The 17,725-nt window shown below is 41.7% G+C and overlaps 1 protein-coding gene and 1 long non-coding RNA gene across 2 annotated transcripts; both read right to left on the bottom strand.

Annotated features, from left to right (window-relative positions):
* Positions 1-605: 605 nt before the first annotated feature.
* Positions 606-12,074, bottom strand: LOC139454331 (beta-1,3-glucan-binding protein-like). Its single transcript, XM_071235962.1, has 12 exons — positions 11,895-12,074; positions 10,704-10,802; positions 9,187-9,321; positions 8,428-8,549; positions 7,909-7,983; positions 7,735-7,795; positions 4,825-4,986; positions 4,028-4,111; positions 3,270-3,381; positions 2,242-2,316; positions 1,517-1,643; positions 606-910 (listed from the first exon to the last, which is right to left on the bottom strand). The coding sequence occupies exons 1-12, from the start codon at positions 12,010-12,012 to the stop codon at positions 704-706; spliced, it is 1,377 nt and encodes a 458-aa protein (XP_071092063.1). The 5' UTR covers positions 12,013-12,074; the 3' UTR covers positions 606-703.
* Positions 12,075-15,219: 3,145 nt separating this feature from the next.
* On the bottom strand, positions 15,220-17,472 carry LOC139453153 (uncharacterized). Its single transcript, XR_011652398.1, has 3 exons — positions 17,416-17,472; positions 15,721-15,839; positions 15,220-15,294 (listed from the first exon to the last, which is right to left on the bottom strand). It is a non-coding gene; the product is annotated as an uncharacterized lncRNA (long non-coding RNA).
* Between the last annotated feature and the right edge of the window lie 253 nt (positions 17,473-17,725).

A 17,725-nucleotide genomic window follows, 5' to 3' on the forward strand; every position in this document is an offset into this window, starting at 1 on the left:
TTTCTATTTATCCATGACACGTCATACATTTGTCCTTGAGTGTAAACTTGCAACCTCTCCCGTGGTGTAGTGGAAAGAGCATCTGTCCGGAGTGTGGAAGGTAGGTAGTTCGATTCCCGACCGCGTCATACATGTTAAAATGTTGTACTTGTAGTTCCTCTGCCGGGAGCTCGGCATTAATAAAAGGGGACTAATAAAAGTTGAATAAAACATGGTCTGGTCTGCGAGGAGTCAGTGGTTAGTTCATATTTTTGTGGACACCTGGCGTCAACACTTGATGGCAATTCATAAACACATGGTGGTGATGCAGTCGGATTCGTTCAATGCTTTTGGAAGATATTTCTTATTATCACGAGTGAGTGAGTGAGTGTGTATGGTTTTACGCCGCTTTTAGCAATATTCCAGCAATATCATGGCGGGGGACACCAGAAATGGGCTTCACACATTGTACCCATGATCGAATCGAACCCGGGTCTTCGGCGTGACGAGCGAACGCTTCAACCACTAGGCTACCCGACCGCCCCTCTTATTATTACGGAAGAGGTTTCTGTCCTGTTTGTATGCAATGCCTCAAGGGATTACAAAACCATAAGTATAACCATAACTTTTTCTTGTGTATATTGTAATCTTAGTTTTATTCGTTCTCATAAACAAAGACAGACAGAAATCTTTATTCCAATATTCCTTTCCCAAGCTTCTGTTACTAATACTGTATCATCTTGACGGACTTGACCTTCATGGCGACGTCTTCACCGTGCCACGTTGACTGCCACTGCTGCTTGCTCTTCCAGAAGTCCATCATGGCGGTCGGTGAGTTGTTCTTCCATGGTTTTGCATGAGGCGTATTATGCAAGGAGTCCGGGAAGTAGTTATTGGTACCGCCTACAGCAACATTCAGAATGAGGCTCATCTGTAACACGAGAGAGTGAGTGAGTGAACGCCACAGGCATCACTATTCCAGTCAGATACTATACAAAAATAATAGGGGAAGGTCCCAAACATAACAATTTAATAGTCATAAAGCACGTGAAATCGGACATCACGTGCAATGGGTTGTATGCCAGATTTACCATTGTCACCTTGGCGCGATTGTGAACAGAGTGACGCATATTGTTTTCTTGGAACCGAAAGCTCAAGCTCACTTCATAAAACACGTTTAATTATTTAAGAAGCAACAACATTGCTCATGCGACGTTTGCAACGTGCTGAACGTTTACGTGCAATATGCATGTTGCTAGTGGGCACTCGTCAGAATAGTGTTGCCCAAACGCTGCATGTTTCGCAATCTGTCAGCAGATTGAGGGCCCGATACCAGCAAACACATAACGTCGATGATCTACGTCGCTCTGGACGCCCAAGGGCAACAACTCCAGAACCAGGACAGGACAGCAACAATAGTTTGTGTCAATACCATCCAGCTTTCCTCAAACATCAAGCTGACATTTCGTGAAACAGCGCACATACTCTCGCTTAGTCATGGAAAATCATGTGGTCAGATGAAATCCAGTTTCTTTACCTTCCCATCAAAGGGTGCATCGTTACCGCCATGAGACCAGACATTGGTACCGGATTGGTGGCTGTATGACCAGTAGCCTTGAGAAGGCGTCGTCCAGGCCATGACTGGCTGGTTGTCTATGTCCATCCTTATAAGAAAACGTGTTTAATATACAGTAAACTACGGTTATAACGAACTCAAAGGGACCACTAAATTTAGTTCGTTAAAACCGTAGTTCGTTATAAGCATATTTACAACATATAAACATGGTGCTTTGCGAAACGAACTGTCTCAATTGACAAGTTAAATGAGAAATTTACAGTTAATAACCAAACATTTTCAAGAGACTAACAAAGAACAAGAAGCGATAGTAACTCAATAAATGACCATCTGTCATTAGTGTGCCTTGTCAATGTGGAACTAACGTAAAAATGAAGTCAACAGATTGGGTACGAGCTAGACACTTAAGCTAAAGGGAGAGAATTTTCGGGGACATAACTCTTATAAGACAAAAATACATTCAAAGTGTTATGTTCATTGCAGTGAAATATCAAGTGTTACGTTCACTGCAATGAAAATATCACTTTTCTCAACTTCAGAAAAGTAAGTCTCAGTATTAAACGTTTTCACTGGTGTGCGTTGACGTATACACATAAACATGCAGTATTCCAGGACAGGATAACGTTGATAATAAGTAGTATACACATTTATAAAAGACCGGTTTTTGATGACTACATATATGTTACCTGATATGTCCAGCTGTCCAGTCCACTGAGTAAGTATGAAAAGAATCTGCCCAAGTGGTTCCGGTTTTGCTTGTTCTGTAAAACACATAGTCCTTTATGAAAGTGTGTCTGTTTGTTTAATGTTGTGTTAACGCTGCACACCGCAGTATTCCAGCCATATGACAGCATATGTGAATAATCGAGTCTTGACCAGAACATACATTTATTGACATTACGAACACCGATCCACACCGCCGAGCCTGATCACCGGCTCATCAAGTCGGCTCGTACGACCAGCACAGGTTGATGGAACTTTTTCTAAACCCGGAATTCCAACGGAGTGTGCGGAAGTGAGATAGAGAATATGACATTCGTACGACTCAACAGCTACTGATATATCACTCTAACGTCATTCGGGATTAAAATGGCGTTGTATCTACATGCATGTCATTTGGTTCAGGTTTCCACGTGTCCACGTTTAATGTGCATTTCCTGAAACATCATCTTCACCCTGCCTCAGCAACACGTAGTAGTGTCCTATAATTTAGGATGTTCATAATTGTTGCACATGTACTGACATTCGGAATGCTTGTCGAGACCAGGGCCCACTTGCACAAAGCGGTCTTAGCACTACAACTATTGTAAGCCTATGTTAAAGTATGGGAGTTACGATCATCTTAGCGCTAAGATCGCTTTGTGCAAGTGGCCCCTGATCTGAAGGTTTAATATTAATATCAAGATATTGATGTTCCATAGTAACACTAATGAACATTGCCATTTCATGTTTGTTTGTCGTTTAACGCCACACTCACAATATTCCAGCTGTATGAAGGCGACCGGTGAACAGGAAAGTATGAATCAGAAAATCCAGTGATTGATATCAGAAGCATCGATCCACGCCATTGGGGTACGATGACATTCATCACTGAATCATCAGCTAAGTCAATAGGCCTGACAACCTGATCCCGTCAGTTGCCTCTTACAACAAGCATGGGCTGCTGAAGACCTATAATTCACGGGTGGATTGTTCATGATAACGGTTGTATTACTTTGAATCTCCTTGCTGTCTGTGTTGACTTGGCGACGCTCCGTAATGAATTGTAGACAAGACACGGTCAACGCCCTGGGTGGCACCGTTAGCCTCTTTCAAATGGACGTTGCCTTTGTATGAAATCATAGATGCATGTGTTAGCGTAGACGGATTGGGGTATATTTCAAAGGAGGGTATTCTAATATTTCTAATATTTTCAACACGAGTCACTGTAACAACTAATTTTGAACTATTCTAAAAACTCTAATAGCGTTGATATGTTTTAACATGCATATTATTCCCGAGTTGTTTGGTCTATAATCATAATCCCCTCGCTCGTTGGTTAAACAACGCGCCAAATGTTCCACATAGTGAGTGAGTGAGTATGGTTTTACACCGCTATATCTATTTCCTAACAATATCACAGCGGGGACACCAGAAATTGGTTTCACACGTTGTACCCGTGAGGGGAATAGAACCCGGATCTTCGGCGTTACATGCGAATGCTTTAACCACTAGGCTACCCGCCGCCCCGTTTCACATTCTGTTTCACATTTGTTTCACCGCGACATCCAGTATGTCCAGTGAACAGGTCTTTGGAAAATGTGGTGAAACTTGGCAAACAAGTTTTTTTCATTTCTTTTCGGAACAAATATTGTTTTTTAAAAAAAAAAAAAAATAAATCCAAGCACACTACGTCCCTCCCAACTCAATATCGAATTGTCCCCACATAATTAAAAGGCTGCCAACTTACTCGCTCAATGATGGAACACATACCTCTTGATTCCATAATGTCGATCTCACCGGAAGCTGGCCAGGCACCATATTTCCAAGGCCAGCCGGGAGGAAGCAGCCAGATTGCTACAACATTTAAATCAAAATATGAACAGTTTGCTGGATATCTATAATTTCGGAATGTTCATTATTGCAATGTCCACAATGAAACTATATCTATATGTAATGCTCCAGTGAAATCATTTGCGTAAGTCATAAAAGTAAAACATCAACGCCTGAGAATAGTCAGTCGCGAAACAAATTCCATAGGGCGCAAAAGGCACAATAATGATGACAATAATATGAATGGATCACTGCAAAAAAGAGATGACACCCGGTGTTCAACATGACACGTTTGACATATGTATTTTAGGCGCATGCCATATACGGGTAGCACCATCATCATATGGAATTCGATGATATAAATCAAACGGTTTTACTCACATAATATCCTCTTTCAAAGGACCATTTCGTATTTTTGAGGGGACCTGGGATTTTATCGATAAAATGATTGTCCCCGAAAATTCTTGAAAAATATAATTATGCTGAGGCAAAAGGAAATTGCCTTCCATGAACATCACATTATTTTATTTCAATAAAATTCAGGCTCAAGGTTTAAATAAAAAATAGATCTGGTTTTGTAGCTGTAGTTGAAAAAAATAACTAATATTGACACAAAATCCTAGCCACCATCAACCTCCTCCCTCCCCCTTCCCCCACTCCCCCCACCCCTCCTCTGATGGTCGTTCCCTTACTATGCGTTACACAATATGTAATTGCATTGGACACAGAGGACCCACCTGGCCAGATCCAATCTCCTTTAGGAATCTTCGCCACAACCTCAACCCGTCCATGTGTGATTGAGGCTGTAGAAAACACCTTAGATGACATAATTGGTGGAATCTGAGCTCCCTGACGACGACAACCATTGTCTTGAGCCGCTGTGCATGATCCCCATTGTTCTGTAATAGATTTTATAGAGCTAAACTGTCAAGTTTGGTGTATGTTAGGACATGGAGACATACGGATAGGTGTGGTGTCTTTAGGGACATGGAGACATACGGATAGGTGTGGTGTCTTTAGGGACATGGAGACATACGGATAGGTGTGGTGTCTTTAGGGACATGGAGACATACGGATAGGTGTGGTGTCTGTTAGGACATGGAGACATACGGATAGGTGTGGTGTCTGTTAGGACATGGAGACACACGGATAGATGTGGTGTCTTTAGGGACATGGAGACATACGGATAGGCGAGGTGTCTGTTAGGACATAGAGACATACGGATAGGTGTGGTGTCTGTTAGGACGTAGAGACGTACGGATAGGTGTGGTGTCTGTTAGGACATGGAGACATACGGATAGGTGTGGTGTATTTAGGGACATGAGACATACGGATAGGTGTGGTGTCTGTTAGGACATAGAAACATACAGATAGATGTGGTTTCTGTTAGGACATAGAGACATACAGATAGGTGTGGTTTCTGTTAGGACATAGAGACATACAGATAGGTGTGGTTTCTGTTAGGACATAGAGACATACAGATAGGTGTGGTTTCTGTTAGGACATGGAGACATACGGATAGGTGTGGTGTCTGTTAGGACATGGAGACACACGGATAGATGTGGTGTCTTTAGGGACATGGAGACATACGGATAGGCGAGGTGTCTGTTAGGACATAGAGACATACGGATAGGTGTGGTGTCTGTTAGGACGTAGAGACGTACGGATAGGTGTGGTGTCTGTTAGGACATGGAGACATACGGATAGGTGTGGTGTATTTAGGGACATGAGACATACGGATAGGTGTGGTGTCTGTTAGGACATAGAAACATACAGATAGATGTGGTTTCTGTTAGGACATAGAGACATACAGATAGGTGTGGTTTCTGTTAGGACATAGAGACATACAGATAGGTGTGGTTTCTGTTAGGACATAGAGACATACAGATAGGTGTGGTTTCTGTTAGGACATGGAGACATACGGATAGGTGTGGTGTCTGTTAGGACATAGAGACATACGGATAGGTGTAGTTTCTGTTAGGACATAGAGACATACGGATAGGTGTGGTGTCAGTTAGGATATGGAGATATACGGATATATGTGGTGCATCTTAGGACATAAAGCCGCTGTTAGAATAGAATTCTGTTAGAATATAGACATAGAGAGTGTGTTTTCTTTTAGAACATGTACTATTCATTACAGTGGTTTCTGTAAGAATAGCATAATTTCAGAGGAATAGATATTCACAAAACTTACCAATAAATGACATCACGTTTTGGGTAAAGTTAACATCGAGATAAGCTTACTGAATAAGACGGGTGTAACACCAGACTAAGAAATAGAATATACGATGGGGGTACGGGACCACCCCATGGAAGCTCAGGAGCTGGATCTAGTCTAGGGTGGAGTTGTCCCGTACCACCATCGTCTAACTACTTCAGATGACCTCAGTGGTTAAGGTTAACTCTTAAGGTAGCTGATTTTGTTTTGTGGAACGGGGCCTTGTGACAGAGACATATGCCATAGTCTTCTGCTTTTTTATAGTGAACGTTGGAACAAACAGTCAAGTCTGCTATTCTGTCATGGAGAAGATATTTAAAAACATAAGTCAAATCTCAACTCTTCTTATAGAAAAAATAGCATCATATGGCTAAGGTTGTTATTCTGCTGAAGAGGTGCTAAAACATATGACGTTTCGAGTTGTTCTGTTGTTTAGCATACAAAAACATGCAATAAAGTCATCGTTCTGTTAACGAGAACACAGTCTGCTTTATCTGTAGGTTCCGAGTACGAATTGACCATGGGTATGGGGAAAAGAATGTTGGTATAATAAGTTTTAAGAACAAGTCAGCATTGGTTCAGATCGATTATAAGGTAACCCAAACCAGTGTCTAGAAACATTTTTCAGCTGAATTATGCTTGGTTTTGACTCTGAGGTCCATACATGGTACGACCCAGAATATGTAGACGCCGTCATGGAAAATCATAAAAACAAAATTCTATGGAGTAGGCCCGTATACAGCCTCAGACGTATCCAGGCCAACAAACCTGATATTGTCCTATTTGATAAATCCAGTGAAATCATTAATATCATTGAATTTTATGTCCCCTTTGACGCCAATGTGATTGACAAGATTCATGAAAAACATGGCAAATATGTAGACCTTCCTTTGGAAATGTCATGCTTGCATCCCAAGTACCAAATTGTCCGACTCCCCTTTGTTCTCGGTACCTAAGGTTTGGTACCTCCCAGTCTGTTGACTGACATTGGGAGAGTACACGGTTTCGCTACCAGGAATACAGCCCTTCTGACAATCTGGGTAAATAAGAAGGCTGTAGTGTTGGGGAGTTTTCACATTCTCCGAAACATTCTTGGATGGTCCCATTTGCTGTCCAGGATGCGTGTAGAGGGGGCAAGGGCCCTGAAATGATGATAAACCTAACCAGCCTGACTGTGCCAGGATCACCCAAATTCTCATTTTTGCATTTTTATTTTAATCTGTAAATAAGAATAATAGCCCAACGATAATAACTAGATTAATACAGTTTTGGGTGTTACTGTTAGCATTCTTGCATTTCTTAATTTTTAATTTCACCAGGTGTAAAACATATAAAGGTTTCTTTACGTTTGATTAGTTAGAAAAGAAGTATATAGAATAAATCAAGTTTTACTTGCATTACAAAGGTAGTGATGTAGTATACATACGTTTAACGTCAAGGACGCCGTGTTGAAAGAAATCGTCTCCAAACTTGTCAGCAGTGAATGTCTGTATAATAAATTGATAAAGTAACAGAATATGCCATTCGCTCCTCGTTTTATGTCTATAAAAATACGGTTATGTAGTTCATTTATGTTATCAAGACATCTTAAATATATTACCGGTTTGAGGTAGAGAACGCCATTCTTGATGTACGTGTTGGCAGCTTCAGGTGTATACATCTGGAACTCTCCATTCTAATAATTATAATCATAATCATAATAAAAAAAGGAACCATGCAAAACTGAAACACAAATTAATAATATATAGCTTAATATTTGGCACGTGACTGCTCAGGTCTTACATGAAGAATATCTTGTTGACAACCAAATGTCCGATCAAAGGAAAATCATAGCTCTAGTTGATGGATTTGAGATGAACTATAAAGGAAAACGTCGACTTCAATCGGGGTCATGGGTGGCCCAGTCGGTGCGTCCCTTGGGCACGCCAGAAACCTATGATTGTGGGTTCGAATCCCGGTTCGCCCCTGTTATGTTTCTAGGTTTTACCGAAGTGGTAAACCGCTAAGACCTGCATCACTTCGGGCTTTTCTCCCACATAAAGCTGACACGCCATGATATAACTGTAATACTGGTAAAAGCGGCGTTAAACCCAACATACTCACTCGTCTTGAATCTTACCCCTCCTCCCCAACATGTTATTTCATGGTGCCAATGGTTAGGATTGAGTTGGTGCGAGTTGAACGAGTCCTCAAAGACGGTGTTACCACGACGGTATAGCCGTGGGCTAAGTGATGAGGCAGCTGTAGGGGTATGTAATACTGTCATTAAGGCGTGGGTACATGTACATCATATTTGTCATACAGGTTCATTTCATGTCAACATTTGTTATTTGTTAAGCGAGTTCTTGTCGGTGCTACTAATTAAATCCCCCGTAAGAACAGGGATCTTCAGCAACACATACTTTTCAGAAGAAATCGGGTTGTCACGCTCGCTGACTTGGTTGAGTGAGTGAGTGAGTGGGGTTTTACGCCGCTTTTAGCAATATTCCAGCCATATCACGGCGGGGGGCACCAGAAATGGGCTGCACACATTGTACCCATGTCGGGAATCGAACCCGGGTCTTCGGCGTGACGAGAGAACGGACATGGTTGATGCATGTCATCGTATCCAAGTTGCGTAGATCGATGCTCAAATGATTTCAAACATTGGATTGTCCGGTTAAGATTCGATTATTTACATACCGCCGTCATACAGCTGGAATATTGCTGAGTGAGACGTTAACGAACAGACAGTAACAAACAAACGAGTATGTTCTTGTAGCAAACGGTTCTCCATATCAATGTGTGCTTTATTAATCATGTTACTTTCAAACCATTTCAAATATCTAAAGATTTACTTAATGTATATGATCAATGTGACTATGAAATATGGACATACCTGGAATAGTGAAGACACCGTCTACATGGTATACAACATCGCCACTAGCAGATAAATATTTCACTGAATATTCCATCGCTTCCTTATCAGTGAAGGCATGTTTGCTTTCGACCTCACACTTGAAGTGTCCAGCAGCTGAAATATGGGCATATATCATGAAACGAGTGAGTGAGTGAGTGAGTGAGTGAGTGAGTGAGTGAGTTATAATTTAACTTCACATCGGCAGTGTGTCAGTCATAATATCATAGTGACGAGAAGAGTTACAAAGATACATATCTGTAATTGAAACGTGAATGCGACATACATATATCTATATTATATTGGAACATGCATGTAGAAGCTGGCCTTTCAAATGATAAAACAACCTAATGCGGGCACAGTCATACAGGTCGATCATGACATTGATTGTCATCAGATGGTAACACTGACTGCTGTCTTTAGCGCTCATTGGATGGTAACACTAACTGCTGCTTTCAGCGTTCATTTGATGGTAATACTAACTGCTGTCTTCAGCGTTCATTGGATGGTAACAATGTATTACTCGCATATCATGATGACATATTTGTAATGTTATTAACTTAAGAATTGACTTCCTCATTTTCGTGTTTTATAACGTGAAAATCAGTGAACGCACTGTGTACACCTGTGAAGCGGATTTACGCCAATTGTGCACACCGGGTTTAACATAAACTTCATAAACCAAAAACAAACCATACATAAATCAATTCCTTTATCTTCGTCAACAAAAAAACTCCACTTACTACTTATATAATCATCAACAAACATAACATTGGAGAAAATAACACAATAATACAACAGTAGTACGTTAATGGTCTGATATTTTTTCGGGTGTGTGTGTGAGCGGGTGTGAGAGAGAGAGAATGTGTGTGTGTGTGTGTGTGTGTGAGAGAGAGAGTGTGTGAGAGAGAGTGAATGTATGTGTGAGAGAGAGACAGTGTGTGTGAGAGAGTGTGTGTGAGAGTGTGTGTGTGAGAGAGTGTGTGTGTGAGAGAGAGTGTGTGTGAGTGTGTCTGTGTGTGAGAGTGAGTGTGCGTGAGAGTGAGTTCGTGTGTGTGTGTGTGTGAGAGAGTGTATGTGTGAGAGAGAGAGTGTGTGTGAGTGTGTCTGTGTGTGAGAGTGAGTGTGCGTGAGAGTGAGTTCGTGTGTGTGTGTGTGTGTGAGAGAGAGAGAGAGAGAGAGTGAGTGTATGTGTGTGTGTGTTTGTTTGAGAGAGAGAGTGAGTGTTTGTGTGCGTGTGTGTGTGTGTGTGTGTGTGTGTGTGTGTGTGTGTGTGTGTGTGTGTGTGTGTGTGTGGCTGCTAGTCCGGACTAATCTCTTGGTAGATGAGACATTTGCTCGTCACGTCTATAATTTCTGCGCTTCTGTACCCTCGATGCATATGTGTCAAGTAAATCATCGACTACTGCTCAAAACGACGAAAAGCCTGAGCCACTTTATACGTCCAAAACTAACACATACTGAGGATTATTCTGTTATCTGTGCGAGATTTAACTCACCGTTTCTACGAACTGTAACAGTGTCAGTCACGCGTGGCAAATGTCCCGTTGGTTGATGAATAGCATACTTGAACTCAATGGCATTTACACCTGGTACATCTGTCAATCAAACAGGATCAAGATTAACAAATGTTATATTTGGGATAACACTTTCTTAGTAAAGTACAGATTCTCGTACTTTTTGGGGGGTTGAGCTCCGTGGATTCGAACCCAAACTTGCCAGAGTGAGGCACCTAATCGCCAGCACACAACGTCAGCGATCTAACCCACTCAGCCACCTAGGCTTCCACTAAAATGAAAGTCCGACAACTGGTAGTCTAGATCACGTACTTTGAGTACCGCTCTGACAAGTGTAAATTCGCACGGTTCCCATGGCCGAAAGCTATTCAATATTATTTGCGATTTTGTAATATTGATGATCTGATCTAATGATCCTCTTGTGAAGCATGTCAAGATTCACGATGAGTACAGTTTTCGTGAACGAACCAAGGATGTAAGACATGATCTCAATGTCAGTGTTGAATTTGATGATGGTTCTGTACTGCTGCACGGTACAGAAATGAGTGTCAACCAAGCGAAGTACCATATACACAGGCTTGGTCTTTCAAAGGAAGGCTCTCTGAACGACTACGGCCACTGTGTCGAGTTTATGTGCAGTGTGTTGAGAGGAACAACGACCCAACAACCTCCAGGCCAACATGGCTTTGAAAATTATTTGTGTAATAGATTTCTCTGTCCCTTTTGACAGTATTGTGATTGAAAAGATTCAGCATGGCACATATCAGAACCTCGCTTAAGAAATGTCACACTTGCATCCCAAGTACCACGTTTTCCGACTCCCCTTTGTTCTCGGTGCCTTAGATGTTGTACCCTTAAATTCCTTGACTGACAAGTGGAGAGTACCCGGGTTTGCTGCCAGGAACACTGCCCTTATGTCAATCTGGGTAATGCAGAAGGCTGCAGTTTTTGGGAGTCTTCACAGTCTCCGAAAAGTTCTGGGTGGGTTCGACAGGGCAGCGCTTCCTGGGAATAGTCCCATTCGATGTCTGGTCAGCCTGTGGAGGGAACAAATTCCCTGAGCTGATGATGAGCCTAACCAGCCTGACTGTGCCAGAATCACCAGGGCCCTCTGTCCTGCATTAATTTATTTCTATCTGTAAAATCTAATAACGTATAACTGAATGTGCTTACCAGGAAAGGAAACAGCCAACGTGTTCTTTTCTGCCTCGTGTAATTTGATTGTTGGTTGCGGTCCTGCTAACGTCACTGAAACCAGGAGGCCGATCAGCAGAAACATGCAAGCTGCCATATTGACGGTGCAAATGCTACTGGTCTAATATTCCTGTGGCTTTTAACGTATTTCTGGCATATGTGTGAAGTACCATGTGTTGCACTTATGTAAGGGCGCTATCTTAATACTAAAACGTACTGAACACGTTATCATTTGCGTGCGTTTAAGAGCATTTAAGATGTAGATACGTTCTAGTTTCAAAGTTCATGCTTGGGTGGAGGTGAAATCGAAGCCCAGATAATTATGCATGTTGCTTCGATTATCGTATTTTTTGTATAACGCTGTAACAACGAAGTTTTTTTCATGAATTGCGATGTCCGTAGCATTTCAATTATGTTCACGATTTAGAGTGAACAACACGCTATTGATTAAGAGCCGTGTGGTTTATTTAATGAGCTCTGTCTTTGTATCATGTATGGGAATTAAGGGTTTGGTTTGAATACATCTGCCATTTAAAATATGCTCGTCAAAACAATTTAGGGAACACTGATATTTTGTAGCACTGTTCATTCGATTCCTTTTAAAATTGGTAAATGGCCTCCTGATCGGCGGCTTACGTACTGATATTGAAGACTACCCTTACTCAAGTGACTTCATGACCAGAACAAAGAATTTAAATCACACTGGACTCGTCAACGTTAATTTTGACCAGCATTCATTTTCATGGAATTTTGTTGTTGTAATCTCCTCCTCATAGCTGCCGTAAAAATGGAGATCGTGCATTTGCTCACTTATTCTAATGAAGCACGAGCCACAAGGAATTTGTGTGCGAAATTTGGGTTGATAAAGGCAGGTCGCTATAAAACTGCATCACTGTGTTCAACATGCCACAACGTCGACACCTCACGATTGAAGAACGAGCAAGAGTTATTGGGTGGCTAAATGAGAATGTTTCACAGCGGGAAGCTAAATTACATGTTGAATGTTAGTCCGTCCGTCATTTGCGGATTACGCCAGCGATTCCAACAAACACAGACAGTACGTGATAGGTCAAGGTCAGGACGCCCTCGTGTGACAAGAGAAGATCGGTACGTCGTTCTTGAAGCATTCAGGAGGAGAACAGTCACAGCAAACCATCTTCGAAGGCAACTGAGGGCTGCTACAGGAACAAATGTCAGTGACCAAACCATAAGAAACCGTATGAGGGAAAGAAATATCAGGCCCCGGCGTCAAGCCGTAAGACCGCTTCTTCTTCCGTGTGACAGAGCAGCCAGAGACGCAAGGGCACGGCAACACCGACAGTGGACAAGACAACAGTGGTCAGCAGTTCTTTTTTTCTGACGAATCTCGGTTCTCACTGCAGCATAATGTCGGTCGTGTTCTTGTCTACAGACAGCGGTGGGAACGTTTTGCTGACGTCAACGTCCGTGAGCACAATCGTTTTGGTGGTGGTGCTGTCATGGTGTGGGCCGCCTTCTCATTTCATCACAGAACCAATCTGTACGTCATCAACGGGAATTTGAATGCTGTTCGCTACAGGGATGAGATTCTGAGACCAATGGTGATTCCTTGCCTACAGGCGCGTTTCCAGGATGACAATGCTAGACCTCATCGTGCACGCATAGTCACTGACTTTCTGGGACAAAACAATGTTACTCGCATGGAATGGCCAGCATATTCTCCTGATATGGCACCCATTGAACACGTATGGGATCTGTTAACGAGACGTGTTAGGAAGAACCACCCCCACCTCAAGATCTGCGCCAGCTTTCTCAATGGCTGAGTTTGGAGTGGCATCCTATCCCACAGAGCACACTACAGACATTAGTGACATCCATGAGGCGTCGTCGTGTTGCATGTGTGGCTGCTAGGGGCGGATACACTCGTTACCGACTTTTCTCTCATGGGCTGGATTTCTAATTTTGACACCAGTGACATTATAGATATCAACACTTGTTCACGTTATGAAATGTAGTCGATTGTTCATGATTCTTTCTTATTGTATACTCGGTCATTATTGAATTTACTACACTTGTCTTCGTCTTCTGTTCCTTTTTGATCTTTAAGTGCAAACATATCAGTGTTCCCTAACTTCTTGTGACTAGTATATATGAAGGTTTGTGTTTTTTCTGGTGATATTTTAGTGTAATTTTAGTACAATCCTATACTACTCAGGCTAACTAAAGTTATATCAAAGAATTGGGTGTTCCTTAACTTTCTTTGAGTAGTATGTATTTAATCTTTCATGGCGTGGGTGTTATCTTGGAGTGACAAAGTCTTTGTTTAACAAAGTCACTTATCAATCGAGGTATCGTTGTGACCTGTAAATGTCCTTAGTTGTCCTTGGTTTCTATGTAGCCTAGTGGTTAAAGCGTTTGCTCGTCACCCGGGTTCGATTACCGACATGGGTAACTTTGTGAAGCCCATTCCTGGTGTCCCCCGCCGTGATATTGCTGGAATATTGCTAACAGCGGCGTAAAAACATACTCACTCACTCACTCGTTTTAGTGGGATGGATACAGCATGCGTGTCGACAGATAGGCCATCCTTCAGTGTGCTATGTTAAATTCGTCCTCTATATAGTGTTTAACCTAAGATTATGTAGTGTCGCCAGCGTAATGGTGACCAATCCAACAGATTGAGGACAGATTGAGGTCAAATTGAGGCACAACGATAGTCTCTCCAGAATGATAGGAGAACAAGGGTGTCTGCGCCTAAGTCTTTTATCTGCCCGATAGAAGCATTTCTACATTCGTTATACAGAAGGCGCTTTGCTCAAAGGCAACAGTAAAAATGATCCTATAGATCTATCTGGAAAGTAGCGTTACAAATGACCCAGTGTCAAACCAATGGTTAAGGTAAAGCTTGATAACGTCTCAAATCTTCTGTCACTTTCAAACCGCTGAATATATCTAATTTAGGAGTCATAATATGTAAACGTTTTACATTAACTTGTGTGAAAATCATTAATATTCTAAGGCAGAATTTGAGTTTACTTAAATTATCATTTCATAACATATGATATCTCAACAAATCTTATAAATGCTACAGATTGATAAAACATAGGTACACGTTAGAGGAGGATGGACATAGGCTTGTTAGCGATGTGATAAATAGGTACATGGATGCAGGAATGTAATTGTCCTTCTAACAGTCCTATTGAGAAACAGTTTGATACTGAATCGCCTTGACAGACTTGATCATCATGGCGACATCGTAACCTTTCCAGGTGGACTGCCACTGGTGCTTGTTCTTCCAGCAGTCCATCATGGCTGTCGGTGAGCTGTTCGTCCAAGGTGTACGATGAGGAGAACTTGGCTAGGACCCAGAAGCCACTGGTAGCTTCAGAATGAGGGTCATCTGAAAATATTTTACAGTCAGAGGGAAAGATAATATGTACAAGCGTGATATTTGGAATATCGACGTTTTTAGAATCAAAGTCATGAAAAACGACGTATGCTTTGTTTGTTACTTATCGCCGCACTCAACAATATTCAAGCTTTGTTTAAGAAAAAACGACGAGTGGGAGTTGTTTATCGCACAATAAAACACTGCAGGGAGAATCAACCATGAGGGTCGTTTATTTCTTATGTTAGATATCATCATTGGGTACAGCCTCTTTAAGCATGATGATGAAATGCACATTCGTTTAATATGTTTACCCGTATTTAAATAATAACGACTCCCTCAACAGAATCCGACCTCGGCAATGTTGGACAAGTCCATTTGATGGACAGGTGGGTATTTCCCGCATATTCTCACAATCCTCGCGTCTATTACCCGTACCTTTTCTCCCAAGACCGATTGTCGAATCTCTCCCGGTTTTGGATGCGATCGTTCAGCCATCGCGTTTATCTGCGTTGCCCTGCTACATCTATGGGGAACAAATCGCTAGACATCCGCTTCTAAAAAATAACAAACATGTCAGTGAGCCTGACCACCCGACCCCGTTATTTGCATGGTTTACCGAAGACTCAAAATGTGCCCTTTACTTTCTGTTGTACGTGATTGCGAAACAGGAATCTTGGTATCCGTTGACTCAGTTGGGTGAATATATTGCAAACCCACCTGATGAGGACATTGCCTGTACGATATTACTGATTTAAGTGGAACATATTGACCATTCCTGTCTATGGCATTACCGAGTCTGGCGCAGGAAAGCCAGTGAACGGAAACAAGAACCACGATCCATGTTGTCGGGGACCGATGGCACAGAGCCTGATCCACCGATCAACATTTTAGTCGGCTTGTATGACAAGGATGATGTACTTGGGATCTATTCTCCACCAAACAACAACAGTGAGTTTTATGATCTTTAGGAATATACTTTGTCTCGATAGTATTGCAGAGCTAAAATGTTTTTCGCTTGAAAAGGTTACAAAAGGCAAATATAATCAAAATCAGCAGAGCGTTTTTAACGCACCACTCATCAACATATCCAGATATTTGAGGGCGGTCTAGACAGACAATCCAAGCAGATTATGAGCAACGAATTAACCATCGGGGTAAGATTCCTTGCAATCAACCGAACCTGATATCCCGATCCATCAGATCGCCTTTAACGACCATCATAGGTTGCTGGAGACCAATTCGAACCAGGAATCCCCACCCTCCATCAACCAAAAAAAACCTTAGAATAATTTAAGCCCTATTATCGTGAAATGAAAAACGTTTTGAGTAAGAGGCGTCTTTATAAACCTATTCATTGGAATCGCTATTAAGTAAGAGAATTCTTTCTATAGGCATTAAAACCTATTGTGAGGTTTCACTTTCAAGTCGGGTTAAATCTCATAAACAGGGACGTTGTAATGTCCCTCAGATTGTATATAATATCCCAGGGAAATTATATAATGTCCAGGGTATTTTATTAATATAACTTCCGTTCAGATTGTAACATGTAATGAAATGTAAAATCCATTGACATACGTTTTCTTTAAATTCCCGAGGATCGAACTCGCAACCTTCATATCTGTAGCCCAGTGAGTGTACCACGAGGCTACAGAGGTATTGATAAGCCTTACTGGTTTTTAGAATGTCCTTTTCAAGATCCGTACGCCAGCAACAGATATTTTACGCGCGTTTCCTTAGGTTCATGGAAAGTATGTTCGAAATATAAAAATGTTGATAAATGTTGTTTTAAGTTTCTTTTTTCGGTTTATAAGCATGGAAAAACACTTTCCCTCGGTTTTGGTAGACAGAGCATGCCCTGGGGGTCGGGAAAAACCGCGGGGGATTCGCCCCCTTGGTTTTTCCCTCTCCCCGGGGCATGCGCTGTCTACCAAAACCTCGTGAGCGTGTTTTCTCCGATCCAATACATAAAATCACAACGTTATGCATAAGGACAAAACTACACAATTAATTACCCCCACGGGCTTGAAAATGTCACAATGCTGCGGCATAAAAAATATTCACTCACTGATATAATGCGAGAAATTAAGGATCTTATGGTGCTCATTGTAATTGCATGTGCGAAAGCAATACCGGTATTATTCAGCTTAATCTGTGTATGTTCGCCATGATCGAACATGGAGTTAGTGAACTTGGAGGCCCGTGTGTAGTAATCTGTATAGTATCGTTATCTTCATTTAATGTCAGACATTCCTCATTTGGTGTGGAGTATCGGTGCTGAAATGTTTGGAAAGAATTATTAATCTCACGGGAACCAAATTAGAATAAATTTGGATATTTGAGTACCAAATTAAGGTAATATAATGCCTGAGTTCCCTATCAGAGATAAGAAGGTTGTAAAATGAACGTTATTCTTCTATGTGTATTCTTGTAGTGGCAAAAA

The sequence above is a fragment of the Haliotis cracherodii genome, unplaced genomic scaffold (assembly GCF_022045235.1).
Source record: "Haliotis cracherodii isolate W230 unplaced genomic scaffold, xgHalCrac1.p SCAF_10, whole genome shotgun sequence".
NCBI classification, from domain to species: Eukaryota; Metazoa; Mollusca; class Gastropoda; order Lepetellida; family Haliotidae; genus Haliotis; species Haliotis cracherodii.